The 24,643-nt window shown below is 35.1% G+C and overlaps 2 protein-coding genes across 3 annotated transcripts in view; both read right to left on the bottom strand.

The window, feature by feature from the left end:
- Positions 1–7,167, bottom strand: part of LOC121431539 (AP-1 complex-associated regulatory protein-like) — a 29,838-nt gene extending 22,671 nt beyond the window's left edge. For both annotated transcript variants that reach the window (XM_041629059.1, XM_041629060.1), the window contains exons 1-5: positions 6,663–7,167; positions 6,119–6,191; positions 4,778–4,897; positions 3,219–3,400; positions 2,591–2,661 (exon numbers count right to left, since the gene is read on the bottom strand). In XM_041629059.1, coding sequence (XP_041484993.1) covers positions 2,591–2,661; positions 3,219–3,400; positions 4,778–4,897; positions 6,119–6,191; positions 6,663–6,706 — 490 coding nt within the window. In that variant the 5' untranslated portion in view covers positions 6,707–7,167. The remainder of the gene's footprint in view (positions 1–2,590; positions 2,662–3,218; positions 3,401–4,777; positions 4,898–6,118; positions 6,192–6,662) is intronic.
- Positions 7,168–12,206: 5,039 nt separating this feature from the next.
- Positions 12,207–22,687, bottom strand: LOC121432187 (renalase-like). Its single transcript, XM_041630043.1, has 7 exons — positions 22,526–22,687; positions 20,879–20,984; positions 19,976–20,127; positions 17,207–17,392; positions 15,782–15,955; positions 14,574–14,749; positions 12,207–12,776 (listed from the first exon to the last, which is right to left on the bottom strand). The coding sequence occupies exons 1-7, from the start codon at positions 22,641–22,643 to the stop codon at positions 12,600–12,602; spliced, it is 1,089 nt and encodes a 362-aa protein (XP_041485977.1). The 5' UTR covers positions 22,644–22,687; the 3' UTR covers positions 12,207–12,599.
- Positions 22,688–24,643: the final 1,956 nt, after the last annotated feature.

The raw sequence follows: 24,643 nt of genomic DNA, 5'->3' as shown, positions 1-24,643 counted from the left end.
ATCATCACTCGGAGACTCCATGATAGTTTCTCCTGCAACAATCATTTCTCATGGAAAATAAGAACTGAGAAACTCCTCTTTCAAGTTAAGAAAAGATAGTTTTACTACCTGCATACTGCTCCTGGCATAATATCACAAGTAGGTTACAGCATCATAGGAGATTCCATGATAGTTTCTCCTGCAACAACTTTTCTGATGCCAAATCTGCATAATTGTGCATATTAAGCCCGAGGTAAAGAACCCAACCGAATCAAAATGTAAACCAAGAGCACCAGCGCCACCTGACACAACACAACCATCTCCACAACAGCATCTACACTTTTAAGAGTAATGTATGTCTTCCAATCCAGTCCAATCCATTGAATGATTTTTATTCTGGTGTAGGAGTTGCTGAACGGTGTTGAAAGCACGATTGGATTGTGTTTCCTAGTTCCAAAACCTATTCTGTGTTTACACCAATATTCCACATCAAAATATTGACAGCTCAACACCTAGTGGATACTTTTCCGGACCAATTTGATGTTTGGTATTACACTCATGTAAAAACTGACCTAACACCAACACCAAAAGGTAAACACTGAAATCGAAATCACCCATTGAGTATTTGGTATAGAGCCTTTTCCCTGGGATGCATCACAATCATACATATTGGCCAATAAACAGTTACAACATTTCAAGAACCTCTTAAACTTGTCCATGAGGATGCAGTAGTCCCCAGGAAAGTTGGTTGATCATTCCAAAGCTTAGCAGCAACAACAGTAAAAGAACTGTCACAAGCTCTTTGTTTGAAGACCCTAAAATAGCAAAATCAATGATGATGAAACGAGCCAGGCGAGTTTGAGGTAAACAAATATGTAAGTCACATAATGTACCCTGGATAATTTTGATTCATGTGTCTTGAATACTAGAAGTCTTCAATATTCAAGGTTAGACATAGTCTCTGATTCTAAAGATAAACATATATATCAACAAGGAAAAACATTCATGTGCAACAACTCCAATTACTTGCCAACAAAAAGCAACATCTAAAGCCATGCCATCACAAATCAACAGGTCCAAACTCAACTAAAAATTGATGCAAGGATGTCTTGATCGATATTGTACGTGCGCCAGACCACATATTAGATCAGTGAAAATAAAAATATCACAAAACTAAACAAGATTTCCAAGTCTTTCTTCAATGTCTCAAGGAACTCCATGACAACACTCTAGAAAATACTTTCAAAAACAGAGAGAGTGTACAACTCAGTATTGGAAACAACTACACACTTAATAATACAGCAATATTAGGACCATTGCAGTTTACCTTCATAAACAACTTTGCATGTAAGTTCATACACAGTCCTCTGCAATAAAACATAGGTGTATTATATTTCAAAGCCCACAGGAAACGCCATTATTTTGTAATTAAGAGACAGGTTTGCACAGATTACAGAGTCGAAGTGTTATAGCTACCAAGGTAGTTCTAAAACAAATGAGGATGGAATGTGGTTGAAAAAAGGAAAATGATTTTGTGGAGATTTTATTACAAATAATTAGATTTCATTTCTGAAGGATGTTGCAATACTTTTACAAAAATAAATTTTAAGTTTACTACATGATTTTGTTAGTTATGAACCAACATGCAATTAGGAACTAATAAACAAGAATGAATGCAAAAATCCATCAAAATCAAACATTAAATTCGACAAGACTGTACTTGCTCCCAACTAAAAGATCAAAACCCTGGACAAAATATCATTTACATATTTACAGGAAAATAAAGAGATTTTTAATGGGGAATTTGGACTGGATTTTGAATATAAAAAGCAAAGAAATCAATATCCAGAACAAGAAATTTTCATATTCAAATAAACAACAACAATAAACAAGAGTTTAAAGAGGAAGTCTGTTGTTACAAAGAGTTGATTTCAATAAATCAAGCAAACATGAAGAATCACTCAAACACATCATTATCATTTTCAGCAAACTAGGATGTTAAATAACAAAGTTATAACATTTTCAAATTCTGTTTATTTTTCACAAAACAATTATAATTTTTGGTACTTTTTCTTTTTTTATTTTATTTCACATCTTACACTTTGATGAAAATTTTCAGCTTGAAGCTTGTATGATTTTACTCTTTTCATTCAAATTAACTTTTTGTTTTGCATGACTTTCCCTTTTACAATGGAAGATATTACTGCATTTACAATGGGGAAGTGTGTACATTATGGCATTTTTCTTAAAAAAGTAAGAATACATTATGGGTGGTGTTCTCCATTAAAATAATAAATTAATGATATTTAATAGTACAAAAATAGCCTGCACAAACCACAAATGGATAATCATGTGTATTGTGGAAATGTAAGCTATGAAAATTGGTCTTTAAAAATCAATGATAATGAACAACACTTGCAGTTAAAAACAAAATAATAAAAACATACTGGAAAAACATGTATTTTTTAAAATTTAAATTTACAAGAAAACAATCTGAGAAAATAAAATTCTTATCAATAAAATAAGGATATTTATGCCATGATTCCATAGCAGGATAGACCATTTTGGACAGGACAGAGGCAATTTTCATGCTTTTAAGAGTTCTACTCACCACTTGCTCTCACAGTTTCAGATTTTGCTTTTACTGTGTCTAGGAATGCTTCAAAATCATCCTCTGTTGCTCTGCAAAGTAAACATAAATCATGATAAATGCAGCAAAGTGATGATTGTTTATAAATTTAGAGTAAAACAGTGGCAACTTGGGTTGCGTATCATCTGCAGCTGGGTACCCTCCCTATTGTATCTCCATTGGGGATATTTTTGCCATGTTTGCTTAGAATAAATGTTATCTGAATTAAGTGAAACTAACTTTGGCTGTCGTGTCCTGCTATCTATATATGGTGGTGGCAGCGGTGGGATAATAGATTGCACACACAGAACCTGATTGAACTTACATGTAGATCATCAAATGGGTCTAGAAACAAGACTAGCACAACTACAATATATTGTTCCTATTTAAAACTTTCTATCACATCAACTTACATCTTTAGGTCTTCTGTATCATCTCCCAACAAGGCATGCTCTGCTCTAGTTACCTTACTCTCTTTTCTCCCCCTCCCCCCATCGTACAACCATGCCATGTTCTGCTTTGTCTTTGTCCTTTGTTTCTCTTGTTACCTCGCTCTCCCGCCACCTTCCCCCTTCTCACGACCTCTAACCCCTATTTCATATCAACTTACATTTCCCAATCTCCTGCATCATCTCCAAGCCATGCCTTAGTTGATCCATTGCTCTGCTGTGACTTCGTTCTTTGTTTCTCCATCTCAAGTAACCTCGCCCTCTTGGCGGCCCGGGAAGCTTCCTGCTTGGCTGCATTGTATGCCTCTTCTTCCAAACGTGCATTCTCTTCTTCTAATGCCAACTGCATAGTAAATAAAAAAGACTTAATATGTATTTTTTTATTATTTGTATCTAATCCTTTTACATATTTGATATTTGACCTTTGCCCAGTGACCAGAAATTACATCAATAACTGTTCCAATACTTGATAACCATCCTTTAAAATCCTTCTTTTGATTTTTAATATAGTCAATGGAACTTCCCCAGTTACAATAGGTCTTTGATGCATAATTACCAACCTACAAGAAATTTACCAGCCTCATCATCTAATTTCTTATAAATTCCAGTTGCTAAGAATTCATGGGGGGGGGGGGCCAACAGGCGTTTGCTCATGCTGGTCCTAGCCTGTAGAATTCTCTCCAAAAGAGTTTGAACACCCAGACTTCAGTGACCACCTTCAAGGGCAACCTGAAAACATACCTGCTAAGAGTGCCTTTTGATAGACATTGACCTATTGTTCAGACATGTATTATATGTAAATAGTTTTTGTTGTTCTACTCTGAAGCGCCTTGAGCATCTAATCAAGATGGAGAGTGCGCTATAAAAATCTCATGTATTATTATTATTATATATATGAGTTATACTTTCATAATAATTTAGAAAATTAAAACAACTAAACCTTGGTTGGGTTCTTTATGGTGATACCCCAACATTGTCAGTTTATTGATCCTAAATGTAATAATAATATGATTAATCCCTTATTCATCACATAGGCATGTACGATTCATCGAGGAGCGAATTCACAAAAGGGTATGGAGGAGAGTACTGTAATCATACCACATCACACCTTCTGATGATACTAGTGCAAGGTTCTAAAGCAGTAGCGCGAGTGCCATTGGCAAAACCAGATGCTACTTGGTTGTCTGACAAGCCTACCAATATCTTTCTCAAGCTTGTTCAATATTTTCCAATATCCAACTAAAGGCAATTATCTGTTCTTTGATGATAAATTGGATGTTTTGCATTCAATTTCATGAATATTGCATGAGCAATTGACATGTGCAATATTTACAAGCTGAATGGGTGAATACAATACAAGGGCACAATCTTATAAGAGTTGAAATAACAATTCCTTTTGGCAATGATTTTTAGAGAAATTTTAAATTTGTAGAAAACATGGCTACTGAGCCAATACCTGATTTATCACTTGCCTTGAAGTAGAGGAAATTTGTCATTCATTTTTACCATAAAATCTAGATGTGTAATACTAATGAATTAATAATATTCCACATTCATAAAATGCCACATTGGAATGACTTAGACACATTATTACACCTAAGTCATTTGATTCTAGTTGGCCCCCATACAGTGAGTGAACAATGACCACCCCCTGTGTCAGACTACATGTTTCGGATTGAACTATTTGATCTACACTAAAAGAAGAAGGATTTCATTCTACCTCTTTGTCGAGTTTGGCATCAATTTTCTGTTGCTCTTGAACAAGATCAGTATAGCGTCTATTCAGAAGGAGGTTTCTCTCATCGTCTGTGAGAACATCGTGGTTCCTCTGTTCATCATCCTATGAAAAAAAAAACAACTAAATTAACATGAAATTTATTTGTCAGTGTGAGTATGGTTCCTCTTTATATCATCAAAAAAAAAAAAAAAAAAAAAAATCAACATAAAATGTACTTATCATCTGTGAGAACGTCATGCTTTCTCTGTAAAATATCCAGATGAAAAAAACACACACAGTATAAAAAAAGAGGCTGGTGCACTCCTATTGCAAGGTGGACACCAAATCCATCAAAAAAAGTTGTTAAAAGGTTGTTTTTCATGGCTACTAAATGCTTATTCAGTTAAGTTAAAAGGGTATCAAAATTGCTAAAATCTGGAAAAGGGTATACTTTTCAACAAAATATAATATCTGAACCATTGCATTATAGCGGGTAGGGATTTGTAGGGAAAATATTGCAAAATACTTTTGTTTAGGGCGGTCCTCTGAAATCAAAGATGATTGTTTTAAGGTTTCTTTTTTTTTAAATGTACGAGCTTTGTGTCCACCATATACTGGCAACCCACCTCCTTTTTAAAAGTCATGTATGAAATGGCAAGCAACTTGTAATGGCAGGGCCCCTGGATAATAATTATTAAGAAAATGTTTATGATAAAGATTGAAAAAATATGCAAGATTTGAATTACAATCTAATAATTATGACATTCAGTGTTAACTCCACTTTGATGCTTCAGAGTTGGGTTTAAAAAAAGCAAGCTTTACAGCTCAATTATGTACTGAATTTTATGCAGGTACAGGGGCATGGCAAAGATAATTTTATGAGGGGGGGGATGACCTGTGACTATTTTTTTATCACATAACAGGAGTATAAGCTTAAACAGCCCACGTGGGTGTTTCATAAAGCTGTTCGTAAGTTAAGAGCAACATTAAGAATGACTGGTGAACCTTTTTTACATGTACATGTTAAATAATCAACAATGAACATTTAATGGTGAATATCATTTACCACAAGAAAGGATCACTGGTGGTTTTTAAAGTCACTCTTAGTCTTGACTAGCAAACAGCTTTATAAAACAGTCCCCAGATCTCTGATATCTTTCTTTCTCTACCTTCCTTTTTCTCTAGTTTATTTTCACTTTCAAATTAATAATTATAATCAATAATGAACATTTAACAGTACTTCAAACTGAAGTAAAGAATGCACACATGACCAAAAAACATGAAATACAAAATTTAAAAACCATTCATTCCTTTAAAGTATCAGCATATAGAACTTTAACTTACATCCTCGATAAGGTTTTCAAACTCAATGTCGATTGATGAGTTGTTGAATCGTCCTGAAAAATAATCTGTCTTCCTGTAATAAAAATAAAGATACACAAATTTATCAAAATTACATTTAATTGTACAACTACAGCATGTAGAACCTAGGCCTACTTGATTCTTTATCAGCTGCAATTTACACATAGGACAAAGCTTTTTCTGAAAAATGAACACACTTGATAGGGGATCCAAATACAGACAGGAATGAGTAGAAAATCAGACATAAGAACACAACAACCTTAAATTAACCAAAACCATCACATCACAGACTAGACAGGAATAGCCGTCGTTTCTGGGGATTTATTCAACAATTTCTGACATTTTACTATAATCTCCATTCATTGGTGAGTGAGCCAACGCAGTTCAGTGTAACAACCAAAATACGTTGTTACAGAGCTGAGACTGAAGCTTTAAAGTTTTGGTCTAATCAGTAAATCACAGACACACTCAGAATTGAAATGAATGTCCGATCACACAACAATCAACATATCTTAATTTCACTCACTTTGATTTTACTTTCCCAAAACATGATTTTAGGCAATTTCCCATTTTGTTTTAGTATCGCTGGTACTGGTAGATGACAATAAATTATCCAAGGAAAGAATTCTCAGTTGAAACTTGAACTAGTCTGCAGAAATGTGACGTGCCGGCGTACCGTCTACAACAACGACGGAACGGTAGGCCTATAATACCCCTCGCTCCAGACTCGGGGGAAAATCAGGAGATCGTCCGCTCTCTCCAGCTGCTGAGCTGAACGGATGATTTGTAGTTTTTCTTCAATTACGCTGACGGAAAGGGGACCATGTTTTCGGCTAATAACACCACATTTTGCAGAATTAGGTGTCCAAACATATCGCAGTCAAAAAGATAAATACAGAATATACAGTTCCGATCTTCTTGACTTTGAGCTAGGCAGCATAGACATCATAAAAAGGTTTTTAAACGATTTCTCTCACATGACTCTGACAAAGTGGTGACGCCTCCAATAATGATGTGTACAAAATAATTAATCCCGGAAGATTATACGGTAGCTGTAAAAAAAAAAAAAAATACCCGATAGATTAACCCCCCTCCCCCTTAAAATTCCACCATGTTTCACTTTGGCGGATTTTATTACACAAAAAGATAAATGAAAAATAAAAATGCAATGAAATATAAAGTGAAAACAAGAAGACCCACGCCCCCTTAGGCCCATATATTGCATATGCATGCTGACCGACCTTGACCCCGCCCCCAAAACAACGAACATAGCAATGCTCATCGATCCCCTTTCTCTCCTATTTATTTATTTTTTTGTTCTGGCATTTTAATATAAAAAAATCATGAAAATATCGAATGAACTTACTATATGGAACGCTCATTGCCAAGTGCAGTGACAAGTAGCGTATCCATGCAAGATTTTTTAAAGGGGGCCGGGAGGGGGTTCGAACAAGCTGAATGAGATGTTGACAACCAAAAAAAAAGAAAGAAAGAAAAGGTCTTCACTGAAAATGTTATGTCATTTCGGGTCTCAACTTGACAAGCAAAAAAAAAATATATAGATATATATATATATTTTTTTTGGGGGGGCCTTGTGTTTCAAAAATATTTTAGGGGGTGTGAACCCCTTTAACCACCCCCCCCCCTGTGTACACTACTGGCAGTGACATAGGAGAAGTCAAAGAATTGTTAAGGGGCAAGACAACCTAATAAGGAGATATTTTGAACCCAGTGGTAGTATAGAGTTGCATAACTATCTTTTCATCTTTTTTTTCTTTTAAGTTTGGTTCCATCTCGTCAACTTTTCCCCCACAAATTAATTGAAAATCACAGGGGGGGGGGGGAGCCTCATCCATGTCTCCCTGCGGTTCAACAACCTGTAAGGATTTTGTCACCCAAGCAACAATGAAAGCTCTAGCTGTTAGGCATAACAATATTTGATTAAGACTAGTTTCAGTTATATAGGCCTACTTTTCTTATCCAGTGTTCTAGATGTCACTTAAAAAGGGAAAATGTGAAAAAAATATTAGCTTATAAAAATATCAGTATTGAAAATTAAACCAAAATAGGGAAAATGGTAAAAAATTATTAGGTTTCCATTTCACTTTAGTCCAGTTGATTTCTAAACAGCTCACTTAAAATCAACCTGAAACTCGCAATATCAATTGAATTCTGGTAAAAAACAAATAAGACCAGTAAATATTTTTTAAATGGTTGTATTGATTTTAATGACTTGGTGCCAGGTTAGTGGAAATGAACAATAGGCTTAGCTATTTTGTTGATATGTTAATTTCACTGAGGTCATTCAAGAGTCTTCCAGAATGCGATTACTCCAGAAAGCAGAATGTTCCTTTTAAAGTGAATACTAGAAGTATCTAAAATAATTGAAATGTGTATATAGGTGACAGTTTCTTCAAGAACATCATCATATCATACCAGATCATTTCATCAGATCAGATCAGAACTTAGAGTTTTGCAGTTATTTTGAGAGAGAAATTCTCAGTTCTTGAGATCATCAACGGTTTTAATGTACACTCAGCCCATTGCTGAAATTGACTGTTAACATCTTCTTCACGGACATTTCAACTCATTACAGTGACTCTTGTTATTCATCGTGCTTCAACATCAGTTTCATCATCGCGAGCATTAATAAGGAATCTTCCCAGCCAACTTGGATTAAATACTGGAATTTACTTTGGATTATTATCGCAATCTCAAGAGATGTAAGATCAATATTTATTTATGTTTTATTTATGATTGTTAAAGGGGAAGTTCACCCTGAAGAAAACTTTGTTTTAAAAATAGCAGAAAAAATAATAAAAAATATTGGTGAAGGTTTGAGGAAAATCCGTTAAAGAGTAAGAAAGTTATTAGAGTTCAAAGTTTTGGATTTGTGACGTCATAAACGAGCAGCTGCCCCATGTGTTATGTAATATAAAATGCATGAATGTCAAATTTTGTATGGTTCCAGAAGACTTAATTTTGTTTTCTATTCATGATCGGGTGTGAAATGGTTTGTCTATTGATATACAAAAGGTACAGTGAAAACAATTTTCAATTTTCAGAGAAAATGACATTTCATTGATATTTTACCATTCGCTATGTAGAAATGCTGCTCGCATATGACGTCACAAATCATATAATTGAAATTCTAATAACTTTTTAATTATTTGACGAATTTTTCTCAAACCTTCGGCAATATTTTTTATTATTTTTTCTGCTATTTTTACAATAAACTTTTTGTCGGGGTGAACTTCCCCTTTAATGTATAATCAATTTCCTGTAATAAAAGAAAAGGAAATTCAAATATCACACTCGATATTTGTTATTTATTGCAGTATCGTAACAATATTGAGGGGGGGGGGGGGGGCAAGATGCACTTCTAAAAGTGACAATGTTTTCAGTTAAATAACAGGGCTAATACAGCATTACATGACACAGACTTCTTCTTCCATAATCTTCTCTTTTTTTTTTTTTACTCCTCTTTCTCATCACGTCCCATGTTGCTGTAGTGCCAAACTCTGCTTTGAAGCCTGTTTTTTGTTTTGGTTAATCCCTCCCCCAGAAGTGAATGTCACTATTCCATTTCATTTCTAGATTATATTAATGCATGTGCCCCAAAATGCTTGTGTTATTAAGGATAACCTAAAATTCAATTCAAATTCAAAATGTGTTTTATTTGATAAATACACCAATTTCACATCAATTCAATCGGGTGCCTGGTAGAAAAAGAATATCTGTGAATATTTTTGTTTTGTTAATATCAAACACCTTTTCCAGCCTGAGCATGGAATGAGCTAAAAATGTCAGGATATAATCTGTCAGTAGTTTTCTTACATCCAAATGCTAAATATGTAAAGGTAGAGCTAAAAAATGCTTATTGGTAAAAATATGCATTCATTGACTACTTTTTTATGCTCTGATAATATTGTAATGATTGATGGTACTCGAGGTAGAGTTCACATAACTGACCCTTTACCGAGCTCTCACATTGGTATTGTTCACACAAAGAACCCAACTTTGAAGCTAGCTAAACTTCGGAGTTAATTTAACAAGTGGGTTCACATGATATTCTGACTTAGAAGATGAGTTGTTATTGATGCGCGCCTGATTCGTGCATCAAACACCGGGAGCTTTTATTTAAGGAGTCAACATTAAACTATGACTGTTATGGTTAAGATAACTGCAGTGCTTGTCCACATGATTCATAGTTTAACAACTAAGTAGGTGGTCCTTGCTAAACCACAAGTTAATCACAACAAATCTAGTGGTTATCTTGCGGTTTAGAAACTTAAAGTTATCTTGTAGTTTTAAACTACAAAGTTGTCTACACGGACAAAAACTAAAAGTTATAGTCGTCATTGTTAATTCAACTTCAAAGGTAAGGGCCGTTGTGTGAACAAAACTATTGACACATTTTCTGTGTTCTTATGATTCTAAAAGTGTAAAGGAATAAGATGCATAATAAAGTTACACAGGCAGAGAGGGATAAATATATATATATCACAAATATATTCATTTAATGAATACTCCATGATTTGTGCAATGAAGACAAAAAAATATTGTATACAAACAAACTATTTCACACACCTACAGTAAAAGCTTTGTTTCTGTTCTTCATATTACCACCAACAGCTCTTTTATTGCTGCATATCATTTCAACTTTACATCCCTGACGCACATAGAAATACTTTACCAATAATAATAGTCAGTTCTTGTATAGCACATAACACATTATGAATATGCTCTATGTGCTTCCAAAAGACTTGGATATTATTACCCTGGCTGTAGCTCAATCAGCTTTACGCGCTCGGCATTTCAAGGAATAAATTCCTGCCAGGTACTCATTCACCTCACCTGGGTTGAGTGCAGCACAATGTGGATTAATTTCTTGCTGAAGGCAACTACGCCATATTGGCAGGGATTTGAACCCACAACCCTCTGTTTCAAAGTCCGGTGACTAATCCACTGGGCCACTACGCTTCCTTACCAATGTATTTGGAACTGAGAAATTTTCCATTTACATAGCAAGACAGGTGATTTCAAGTTCAGTGTTGACATTTTGGTGTTGGTGTTAGGTCAACTTTGAATACATGAACATAAAACCAAAAATAAAATAAGGTTGGTCCTTAAAACTCACTCATTAGGTATTGAGCTATTAATATTGTGATCTAGATCATTTTTGCAAACTCAAAATAAGTTTTGGAGCTGGAATATGCAATCCGAATAATTGTGCACCCAACAACAACACAACACCAACACTGGACTTGAAATTATCCACTGATCATAATATTAACATTTTATTGCTAATTTGAGGATATGTATTATCCTTTAATTTCTTTTCAAACATACAAGATATACTGATGCAACAAAAGTGGGCACAATGTGTGTTCAATATGTATTTCATGATATTCTTGATTTTTATTGATTGCTGGGCACTGTTACCAGAGCCACATGGAATAACAGTACCAGTTTGGTAACTTTTCACCAGATGGTAACTACCTTGGTATCAGAGCTCAACAACCAATCAGAATCAAGGATTCCATTGTAACTTCCAGTGGATGGTAAAGTTACTATAAAGAAAGTTTTATGCAACAGGGCCCTGGTCTGTATTATGAGGTTTTGCAGTAAATTTGCAATTTCTTGCAATTCAATTTTAGGTACCAAAATCAATTGTAAATCAAATGTAAATTCACTATTGATCATTGGTCTGCTTTTTGCATCAACAAGAATGAATCAATTTTCATTATTTAACATGATCTATCACTAGTAAAGTTGCAAATTAATTGCAAATATTTTCTTACAACACCAGGATTTGAATGTATTGTGCTGCAATTCTACAAATTGTCCTTTTTTGTGCTAGATTGGTATAAAAACCACCATTTGGTCAGTTTCAAGTAGGGTCTGTGCCTGCTGACTAGAAATTTGGGTTTTGTCATCAATGTATCAACAAAAATAGGGGTGTGACAGTAGCGTAAGCAGGGGGGGGGGGTTACAGGTGTTCAACCCCCCCCCCTTCAATTTTTTTTATACCACAACCCCCCTTTATAGAATTTATTTATTTATTTACTTATTTATTTAGTTATTTATTTATTTTTTGGTTGTCAACATTTCTTACAGCTTGACCCCCCTTTCAAAAATCCTGCATATGCCACTGGGGTGTGACATTTAAGAGAAGAAAACATGGGGGGGGGGAATGGTAGAAAGTCTGATTTCAAGATATAATACCACATATCATCCTCAAAAAACAAAGCATGTAATACTCCAACAGGGTGGAAATACATAAGGTGCTTCATGTATTTTATTCAATGCAGGAACTGATCTTAAAGGAGTTCAGTTATTAAACGTGATTATCAGTTTCCTAGATGGCAGTATATGACAGGGCATTAACGTATAGAAGAGTCCAATCATTTGATAATGATTCATCTAACAATCTCATAAAAGATATCACCTCTATGTATTTTTATAGCTGTGAGGTTTTCTTGTAGAATTCCAGCAGCCTCGCAAGAGTACTCTCGGCAGAGACTATGCAGCCATCAAAGTTAGAATGACTAAATCCATCCCCAGCAGCCAATAACAGGTAGCTTGGTTGTTCTGCGATGGTCACATGACCAGGAGCCCCTGCCAGAGGTTTACTGACCTGGAATATCAACGTAATGAATGATATAAAGAGGGGTGTCAAAATTGACGATGTACTATTACTTGCATTGTGATGTATTGTGTACAATGAACATTGTGTTCAGTGAAATGTGATATGTCAATGAAGGGCATAAAATGTGCAAGTGTAAAATACGTCTGAAGGCGGCTACCGGTGACACAACATTTGCTCTGGCGACAATCGCTCCAGGCTTTATTATTTCATCTAGGATATAGGATTGCAATAGATTTTAACACTAGGTTTGTGGTTAGGTTTAGGATAGGTTAAATCAATGGTGTATTTGACTGTTCCATTAGTGTGTGGAATTTACAGCAGTGGAGCAACTGTTGCTAGAGAAGACGTCATGGAACCGCCCTATTTGTTTATGAACCAGGCCGAGGGAGTTCCCAAGCTGCCAAGTATAATATTCACCTTCCAGGGAGAAATTACTGAGGAAAGATTGAGATCTTTCCCAAATACACACGATCCAATGTATGAATCAGGGAGATGTTAAAAATCTGCAGATTTTTACTTGAAAATCTGTCAATTTTCAGGCAGCCACGAGTTCGCCTATAGAGGCTTTAAAGTGTCATCTGTTTGATGAAATGGCAAGACATTTTTATCATGCCATCTCAGCTTAATAGCCTAATTATGTTAATATTCAAGATATGGTAACTTGCCGAGTCAACTTACAATAAGTTTTATGTCATAATGGCAAGATATGTACTAGATCAGCGCTTCTCAACCTTTTTTCACTCGAGGACCACTTTGGCTCTCAAATTTTTTTTAGGCCCACCTACCAAAATTTTAAGAAAGCAATATGACTACTTGTCTCGACTAAAAGATAATGGTTTCATGAGCATATTCGTGCGTATACTTTCAGTAGCCCGGCCTTTGAGCTCCTTCTCCAAACATATACAACCATGACAACTTAATAACAAGAATGCTGAATACCTTCAATATTCGACACACATTACTTATGATTTTACATCACTGCCAATCATGATGAATCAAAATTTAATGTATTTAGGGTCATATTTTCTTACAGTTTCATTCAGAGATTTTTCAATTTGTTTCCTCCCTTGCCCTTTTTTAAATCGCTTTAAAAAGGTCCATTTTGATGAAAGTATGTTGTCGCGATATTTGAACACAACCCTGAAGCACGTTTGAAACAAACAGTTCAAGTACTAACTGCATTTGCAAAGGTCCGGTAAATGGGCGACAATTGACTAAATTCTACAAAATATGCATACATTATGATTATGACGTTCACACCAAAGTTAGATTGAAACCATCATAATGTGTATGCATATTGCAACTTGCATAAAGCATGCTTTAGCTTTGTTTGACCCACGAAGATCAATCAAACATAACGTATTCGGGCTGTCGGACAGGTCCAATTCTGTGACTGAAATATACTATAGTTTTCACCCCATTTTTTTTTCTTCCTCTGGAGCTTCATGCGTCCCACCTGGGATAGCTTCGCGGCCCACCGTTTGAGAAGCGCTGTACTAGATAACAATAATATAATAAAAAGGTTCAATTTGTTTAGATACAATTTCTTGCCATCTCATCAAGTGGATAAGACTTCAAAGCTTCCATATATACCAATGCCTACCACTACTACAAAACTACCATAAAAAAGAGAATTGTGAGTTGACTCTTCAATTTTCACAGATTCCAGCAAAAGATTCATTAATGACTAATATATTCAAGATTACTGGATGAATCATAATATTAATGGATTAACATAACTATTACCTTGACACAAATCTTTTGGGTAAAAAGGGATATACTTACCTGAGAATATCTCCATCCCACACATTTAATACTGCTAGGCTCTGGTAGGTTAGGGATGATGTCATTAAGATGCTTGATGATGATTGGTTGAACATCAGGCTTTGGCATGTCTATGTGTTTGATACCAAACGGCACACTTGTATGAACGACAAGAGAAGTCCCATGTGTCTGCCCATCTGGATGAAAAAGAGATTATAATGTAAATGTAAAGGCCTGAATTCACAATGGTGGTTTTTAAAACCATCGGTTGAACTCATGGTTTATGCAGATTTCCTGTATAAATTACACTTATTTACCGTGTATAATTAAAAAAATGTCCAATGCTGATTCTCACGAATGTCACAGTGCGCCAAATTGATGCCTGTTGCCGTGGTTCTCCACACTATTTTATTCATGAGTCCACTGTTTTGAATTAATGAGTCCACTCTTCAAACAGTGGACTCATGAATAAATCAGCATATTTAACCACGGCAACAGGCGACAATTTGGCGCATTGTGACAAAATCGCCCATCAGCACTGGAATTTTTTAATTATACACTGTAAATAAGCGTAATTTACAACAGGAAATCTGCATAAACCATGGGTTCAACCGATGGTTTAAAAAACCACCTTTGCGAATTTGACCTGTATTATGAAGTCAGGTTTAACTTAGATCATGGTCTAACTCTGTGCTAAAATTAAGGGAAGCCAAAGGTGTCAAAATTTGTATTAATTTGTATGTTTCTTACGTTTACTCTACTCTTTCCTGATTCATCGATGGTGAAGACAATCGTTTATTTATACTTCTTAGACAATTATGAATGATTTGAGAGCCAAATGAGTTGAAATATGATATATCTACTGTTCGTGATTTATGTAACAATTGGCTATCAATATTCAAACCACAACTTTAAAACTGAGTTTAAGTTAAATCTGACTTCAGAAAACGGCCGTTTGGTCTACTATTATTTTACTCCATTATCACAGTCTTATACTATAAAGTCTATTGCCCAGATGGTCTTATTTCCATTCGGTCTAATTTCCCCTTCATCTACTTTTCATTTTTTTTACTTTGTCAAATAAAAATTTGATTTACAAACAGAGGGGTGTTTCACAGTATGACTTAAGAGTCACACTTAAAAAATAAAAGAAAAATAAAAAAAAGAGAAAGAAAGATGTCAGGATAACAAATATAAAATCAAACAGAATACAGTACTAAATTTCTCACCTATTCCTCTCTTCTCATTATCGACCGAGATCCATCGAATGCAAGGATTACCCTCAACATACTTCCCCACGTAAGGAACGTCAATGACCACTCCAGGTGGGTAAAACAGACCAAGAGCAAAGCGTGATGAATACTGGACGGCTTCAAGATCCGCAAGAAGTGTCTTGTCCTTTTCTGAAAATGTATTATAAGAGAAAAGGAAATGGTGACTCCACATGCCCTGATCAGACAAGGAGTTACGTTAGAGCATTAGAGGGGCAGCGCTGTAGGGACTGGGAAGACTGTGCCCTATTATTTATCAAGTATTTTTTTTCTTCAAGTAATGCATTTTTTAAAGAAGTGAAAAAACGAAAGAAAAAAAAGCTGAGGGCAAGAAAGAATGTTATCAGAATGTGAGGTCCAAATCAGTGACCCTTTACCATCCATTAACAAATTGATAAAAAAGATCATGTTACCCTTAAAATGGTCATCTTCCCCCCCCCCCATACGTTGGTGTCACCCTTGGAGAGTCACAATGATCAACAGTGATACCTAGGTTTCACCAAAAATTGTCATAATGAATGTACTGTGCTGACAGATAAGATCACATCATAAAAGGGCAGGGCAAGAGGAACTAGTTTTGGAACTGGGGTGAAGATAGTGGTTTGTTTTTGTTGAGATTTTTTATGTCAATTGAGCAAAATGATTTAACATCAACATAACAAAAATTGATTACATTGTGAAATTATTCTCTTTTTCACATTGAAAGGAAGTAAATATATTGGAAATGCTATAATAATGTAAGGAGAAGAAAGATATTTTATACAATAGCGAAAATAGTAAAATATGACAGATTGTCAATCAATTCAACAAAAGAAGAATAAGAAGAAAATTAATGATCAAAATCAATTTAAAAAATAAGTAAAAGAAAAATATATTATATCTATTCCAAACAATAAGATTAAAAAGTTTATATTTGAGATATATCATTTGAAGAACTTATCATCACTTTATAATTTCTTTGGAGAAAATCAATTAAGAACAAAATATACCTATATTACAAGAAAATCACATCAAATATTACTAATATTTTAGACCCTATGGCCCGAATTTACAAAGGGGTTTTGAAAACCATCGGTTGGACCCATGGTTTATACAGATGTCCTGTATCAATAACACTTAAATTACAGTGTATCTAAAACAAAAATGACCAATACGGATTTGTCACAGTGTGCCAAATTGACCCTGTTGCCATAGTTATCCACATTACTTTATTCATGATTCCACTCATTTCGTACTGTGACTAAAGCGTGCATTGATATTGGGATTTTTTAAATATACGCTGCAAATAAGAGTCATTTAGATATGAAATCTGCATATAAACCATGGGTTTAACTGGTGGTTCTCAAAGCCACCTTTGTGAATTCAGGCATATTAGTTTTGTACCTAGACAATGTCGAGTGAATCCCTGTTGTTTTAGAATCTGTGGGACTGGCATTGTCAAGACCACAGCGTCATATCCACTGTCAGTTTGAGAAGCAGTTGTCGCAGACACAGAGAGTTTAGGTTTACCCACCGATTCTTCTTTGATATCTACTCTCGATAGATGATGTTCAAACTGCACAGAAGCACCTTTAAATGAAAAAAAAATTGAATAAATGACTTGAAAGCTAAGGTGGTTTCAGACCACCCCGTAGTTCGTCAGTTCTACGTATTTCCATATTGGGAAATTTACCCGATCAGAAAATACCAGGTAATATTGGCAATGTGAAAGCAAATAATGCGTATTCTCCCCCAAACAAAATACCCACTGAATAGCAGGTACTTGTCAAAATTACAAGAACTTTCACAGGGATTTTTCCAAGGTCGCAGGTGTTTTGACAATGTTGAAAGCGATTTACAGGAACTTTTAGCCCAGCGTGTAGTTGGGCGCGGGCGCCGTGGGTGGCTGCTGTGCTAGTGATTTTGAATCTTGTGCCTTGCCTGCTCAACAGACCATACTATGCATGCTCGTGACTTCAGGAACTTATCTTGAAGGGCATGTTTCGGGGTGGTGTGAATGCAGGAATAATTAATGGGTATTTTTTAGCCTACAAATTTTCTTGTAATTTAACAGGGATTCTTACAATTGGGGAGGTTTGAAACCACCTATAGACCTAACTAAATCTTCCAAACCTGATCTAGGCTGAAAGGGGTCACACAGATGATCACCGAGAGAGATAAGCACATGTATGACAGACATTTTTTTTTTTTTGGGGGGGGCTACTTTTCTCAACTTCCTGCCTATATCTGCAAAATTGGATAAGCTTTAACACTGCAATGAATAGGGAATTCCAGGGCTTCTTTTTTTCACTTCCAGAGTGCTTTTAAAGGGGAATCCAGCCTTGGCCATAAAATGTTTTGTTGGGAAGGAGAAAAATAAATTTAACAGAATTGTGAAAATTTGAAAGAATTTGGACAAACAATAAGAAAGTTATAGCTGCTTTAAAATTGAGATCACTAATACTATGCAGATTCAAATTGGCAACTGGGTAAGTAAATTATGACAAGGGGCAAGGACAACTTTCCCATAAGCCATGTACTTTATTATCAGGGATTTGTGGTTTTCTCCTAAGTACCCATTTCCCTGGGGCAGTAATCTAAATATAACCCAGATAGTATATTGTTTTATGTCCTCATGAAAGAAAAATATAATTTGAAATAAAACTTTTGGGAAAAATGGCATTTTATCCATAATATGTATTGGAGTACATGGAAGAGTAGTCCTTGCCTTACATCACTATGACATCCCATATGTGGCCAATTTGAAGTCTCCATGGGTACAGTGATTACCAACATTTACAACTTTAAAAAAATCATAACTTTCTTGCTGTTTGTCCAATATTGTTCAAACTTTCAGCAATCAACTTGTCTGATTTTTCTTTCCTTATAAAAACAAGTTTTTATTTGGGTTGGATTCCCCTTTAAGCTTTTTGACAGCTACATGTAAGTCACCCCTAGCACCTGTGTAATCTTTTCCCTGATGTATGATGGTCTATTTTTATTGCCTGGAAAATAATCTGGCATCTGGCTGGAATGCCATGGTTATATTTAGTCAATTTCTCAGCAATAACACATTTTCTATAAGAATCATATAGCATTATATATTTACAAACACTTGGGTGGTTATTTGATTGGTATCAGTTCAAACTCATTCTATGATTGGTACCACATCTTGCCTTTTTCTTTAAAATGGAAACTGACAACCAACAAATAAATATGAATCTAAAAAATGGACCATAAGATCTGGGTCATTAGGTAAATCTGATAAAAACAATCTTAAAGCCATTTTCATTGTATTTTGTATCCTGCAACATTATTTGGCTCAGTTACATAAAAGAAATTTAAAATTGCACAATTGATTAGAGTTGTAAGTTTGTGGCAAATTATGTAGTCAAAACTGCAAGCAATAGTAAATATTAATAGTAAGGGTCCTGAATGTAAAAAGCTAATCAGGGGAGAATATAGTGAACCAGATAATAGTTAGTATTGCCACAATTAATAAGATTGGATGCTTCATTTTTCATTGATCAACACTTGTTGTCTGACAAGTTGTCAGATCTGATATTGTCCATGGTTTTCATTGGCTGTTACTGTTACTATGGTAACTGTCAGATAATGTCAATCTACCAGTTTACAAGTTTCATCAAGAGGTATCCAGGGGGGTCTTTCATAAAACCACTTGTCAGACAAAATTCATGTTAATATAATCACTTTGCATTAGCTAAAATTTAAATGATATCTGTAGATCAACATCAACAAGTTTTTCAATGCAAGCCTTTCATTGTTTACAAAATTTTCAAAGCTTCTCAATGGGTGCTTTCATTAAATGCTTCCTGAAGTGCAAGTTGAAACACCTTCACATGCTATTACTCAGTGCTAGAATAACCCTTCAGCTTTGACACTTCCCCCTTAGGTTCAATCACTATTCTAATTAATTCCTCGATAATATGAATGTGTGTCACCTAAAACGGTTGTGATATGTAAATTCATGATATATTTACTGACTTTACATCAAAATTTGCCTGAACAAAAAATAAAACACCTGCATATTTTTGTCTTGTTTATATAAAACTACTACGCTTTTGTAATATTGGAATGATACTTGAGAATAATTCATATTTCTGACACTTTACCAAGGTTTTAGATGGACTAATATGAAAAAGTCAATTTTACCTGATTTCTGGATGAAGTGTTTCACAATTGAGCTGATACCTTTAGGTGTGACATAGTTCTTGGTTTCAGGGTTAACATATTTTTCTTTGATCCCTTCAATTTTGCCTGAAAGAGGCTGAATCAGTCCAGCTTCCGTCAGGTCCTTGTAATACCTAAAAAAATATTAAATAAATAAAATAAACAAAATATCAAACATCAAGATTCAAGATCAAGATTACAATATATACTGTTTGCTTAAAAAACAGAAGTTAACCCCCTACTGACAATAAATTATCATACACAAGTATTCATCATAGATACAAGCATAAAAGAGGTATTAAAACAAATAGGGTTTCCAAAAATATCACTTCAGTATTTTCAAAACATACCATAGGACCACACATACAAATGAAACTTTAGAAATCAGTAGTTTACATGAAACTATCAGTATTCTCACTTTTTCAGTACTAAATACTGAAAATCAGTACTACTTGGCAGCTCTGTAACAGTTACACATCTCTTACTTTAAATATTGGAAAGCATATTTTGGTATGACAACTCCTACCTTGAATGTTGAAAGTATATTCTGGTGCTACACCTCTTAACTTGAGAAGCATATTCCAGTGTTACACCTTTTACATAAGTGATGAGAAGTATACTCTGGTGTTACATGTCTCACCTTGAATTTTGAGAAGTATATTCTGGTGATAACCCTCCTAACCTGAATGTTGAAAAGTATATTCTGGTGCTACACCTCTTAACTTGAGTGTTGAGAAGCTTATTCAAGTGTTACACCTTTTACATGAGTGATGAGAAGTATACTCTGGTGTTACACATCTTACCGTGGGTATTGAGAAGTATATTCTGGTGATAACCCTCCTAACCTGAATATTGAACAGTATATTCTGGTGTTACACTTCTTACCTCGAGTGTTGAGAAGCATATTCCGGTGTTACTGTCAAATATTGGGCTCCAAGATCAGCAATACAGTTGGGATCATCAGGTGACCTACTTGTACTCATTCTGCCCCCTGTAAGATGATAGGAAAAAAAATCATCCATAATTCCTGCTTTAAATAATAAAAGAGGCTGACATGATTCAAGTGTGTAAGATCATTTACAAACTTTACCAAGGCCATTTATTCTTAAACTAGCTGACAGATCAACATGTGGTCATAAATTCAAGCTTGTGAAGCGGAGATGCAGAACAAATGTCAGACACAGCTTTTAGTCACCAAGTAGTCAATGACTGGAACTCATTCCCAGTCTCCCAGCTAAGGTAGTTGAAGATCACACAATAGAAACCTTCAAAATTAAGCTAGACTGACACTGGAAAAACCAGCATTGGGATTCTCAGTAGGCCTATTCTTGGATATTTCAGAAGTCAATATCACCTAAATGTGTAGGCCTACTTGTCCTACTGCCTCCTTAAACTTATCAGCTGACAAGATGTTAGACTGTCGCATCAGGATTCTTCCAGTATTTGTGGCAAAGTTATTGAAACTTAAAGGAAACCAAAACCCAAGAAGAGAAGTAATCTTATTGGAAAGAGTAAAATGAGAGGAACAATTAAAAAAAAAGTTTCATCAAAATCGGTTATGAAATAAGCAAGTTATGGGAGTTTGAAAACTCTTGTTGTACTTTCTATGGGCATCCTCAAATTGGCAAACGTGCTTCAAAATGGCTGATTTTGTGGACAACTCTCCATTTGTTTTGTACACAAATTTTCAGATTTTCCTCATTATCTTTCAAATTGCATCTTGCCTCCTTCTGAGCACAACATATGTCATGGGAAAATATAATCCACACCATATATGTCAAGGTCAGAAGGAGATAATGTGAAATATGTAAAACATAGGGGAAAAACTGAAAATATGTGTACAAAACAAAGGAGAGTTGTCCACAAAATCAGCCATTTTGAAGAACGTTTGCCAATTTGAGGATCCACATAGTAAGTACAACAAGACTTTTTAATCGTCCATAACTTGCTTATTTCATAACCGATTTTGATGATTTTTTTTTTAAATTGTTCCTCTCAATTTACTCTTTCCAATAAGATTGCTTCTCTTCTTGGGTTTTGGTTTTCTTTAAAGGTAATGATGATGATTATGGTGGTGTTGATGATGATGATGGTAATGATTGTGGTGGTGGTGATGATACTGATGACGATGGTGATGATAATGACCGTGGTTGTGGTAATGATGATGATGATGATAATGGTGGTGGTGATGATAATGATGATGACAATAAAGATAGTGATCTTGGTGGTGTTGATAATGATGATGATGATCGTGGTTGTGGTAATGATGATGATGATGATTGTGGTGGTGGTGACGATGATAATGAAGATGATGAAGAAGATGATAATGGTAGTGGTGATGATTATAATAATTAATGGTAATGAGAATGATGATGAATGATGACTGAATTGAAAGAGGAATTATTTCATGACTGAAACACAAATTCTAGAATAACTTAATGCTGACTAGAATTTGAGAAACTTTTCAACTCCCATATATACTTAGATAACTACAAAATAAGAAAAAAGTAAGTAGAAATAACAATATCTCACCTGTGCCTCTGGATTTATCCCACATGACAATGGTAACTTTCTGTTGCAGTTCTTGTCGTAGAGCATTGGCCAGCAGCGCCCCTGTTGGGCCTGCTCCCACTATAAGTACTCTAAACATTTTGATTCTGTGTATAAATGACCTGTAAAGACAACATCAGACATTACTTTTTTTTCTTACTTTCTTTGTTGAGATATGAAGAATTAAAAAATTTGAAAAAAAATTAAATGTAGCTCAGAAAAAGCTCAATTTTAGGGTAATCACATACAGGTATGTAAGTGACAACATTCTTTTGTCCACAATTCATTTCTTTATATAGATATCAGAAGATTTAAATATTTAAAACATTATGAGGTTGTTACCACTGTCATCATTCTATGAGCTATTCTGATCACTCACCAATTTCTTACATTATGACATACAGCCCATAAAGCTTGTGGGTCATCTTAATAAATATGCAATTTTATTAGGTGCCATACATCCATCTCATAAGAGATGCTCAATGCGCACAAGTGAAGGGGGAGCAAAATAAAATAACAAAAAATCATCATTGATAAAATGAGTTATAGAGGTAAGTTTTAAGCTTAATCTTAAATGCTTTGACACATTTGCTATCCTGGATCTCTCTGGGAGGGAATTCCATAACGAGGCCCCCGCATGGATGAATGCCCTTTCCCCCACTTTGTTTTACATTTTGGAACAGAAGACCGGAGTCACTAGAACGTAGAACTTCTAGAAGCCTAGATGGTGGGTAGGTGTTAATGAGAGCAGTGTTGTACTGTGGAGCAGAGCCATGAACTGAGTGATATACTAATAAAAGGATTTTGAATTTGACACGTTCACTCATGGGCAACCAATGTAAAGATTTAAGAACAGGTGTGATATGGGTAAATTTGTTATGAAGGGTCACTATACGAGCAGCATAATTATGTAGTTTTTGTAAAGTAATTTGGGACTGAGGTAGGTTAAATAAAAGTGCATTGCCGAAATCAAGTCCAGATGAGATCAATGAATGGACAATTTCCTCTGTTGCGTCAAGAGTCAAATATTTGTGTATGAACCCTAGGTTGTGTAACTGATACGGTATAGATTTACAGATGTATTGGATATGAGTAACCATCGTTCGAGTCGAGAAACAGACCAAGATTATGGCATGTGTCGGAAACTGAAATAAAAAATATTATTTATGTTGATAAGGGATACTTGAGAGTACAGTGATGCTGTTTTCAAGATGAGATAGGTTCTTAATTTTTTGACATGGGTTATTATGGGTAGTATGTTTCTGTTGTTAATGGATTGAACAGCAAGGGAAATATTTGTCTTAAAATTGGTTGATCAATTTCAAAGAGATGAGTGACCTCTCATGCTTCTTTTTCTCTCATGGAAAAGCTTTCCTCTTGAACATTATCGACTTGTCTCAACTTTTATTCTAATTGCCTATTGGTCAATACATATTTGGGCTAATTTTCAGTTCATATGACTAAATAACCATTCCAGCCTTTGGCAAATGAACAGTCAGCAGAACAGGAATTAGACAAATTGGTAAAAGACTGGTTAATATCAGCCTCTGAAACAAACTGGTGGGAAACAAAATGGGAGCGCAAACAGACAGGAAACACAGCAGATGTGGATCCAAGAATTGATAAGAAAAAATTAGAGTTATAATTGGTCTCCATAAAATTTGACAAGCAAAAATTTTTGAAAAATAGAAAAAAAAAATCTGAAAGAGCAAAATCATTCAAGTCACAAATAAAGGGTGTTAAGTTTAAAGAAAAATCTGACAAGCACCCCCCAGAAAAAAGTAAAAACGGGTCATCTAGATCTGGTCATAAACGCATCGGGTGAGAGAGGGCGCAGTGAAGATTAGAATGTTCTGTCGATGGCCTTCTTGCAATCGAATGAGCTTGTTGATGTCGAGTTGATGACAGCGTCACGCAGACGTAGGTTATTCCACTCGATCATTGTGGATGGAAAGAATAACCTCTCATTGGGTCATAACTCAAAAAATCAAGGTATTAATGATTTCTTAGCCTTGGCGTTTTTTTTTTTTTGGGGGGGGGGGTCGTAATAAACAGGTGTGCCTGCACGTACACCCACCACTCCCCCTCTTGGTTCTGCAC

Source organism: Lytechinus variegatus, chromosome 18 (assembly GCF_018143015.1).
Source record: "Lytechinus variegatus isolate NC3 chromosome 18, Lvar_3.0, whole genome shotgun sequence".
In the NCBI taxonomy this organism is placed as follows: Eukaryota; Metazoa; Echinodermata; class Echinoidea; order Temnopleuroida; family Toxopneustidae; genus Lytechinus; species Lytechinus variegatus.
The sequence above is the reverse complement of the archived record's forward strand: the minus strand, read 5'-3'. Positions and strand labels throughout refer to the sequence as shown.

Coding starts and splice junctions, on each gene's coding strand:
- LOC121432187 (XM_041630043.1), bottom strand. CDS start 22,643: ATGTTTAGAGTACTTATAGTGGGAGCAGGCCCAACAGGGGCGCTGCTG. Junction 17,393..19,975: donor ACACTTCATCCAGAAATCAG/GTAAAATTGACT, acceptor TTTCATTTAAAG/GTGCTTCTGTGCAGTTTGAA. Junction 12,777..14,573: donor TGGGATGGAGATATTCTCAG/GTAAGTATATCC, acceptor TTGATATTCCAG/GTCAGTAAACCTCTGGCAGG.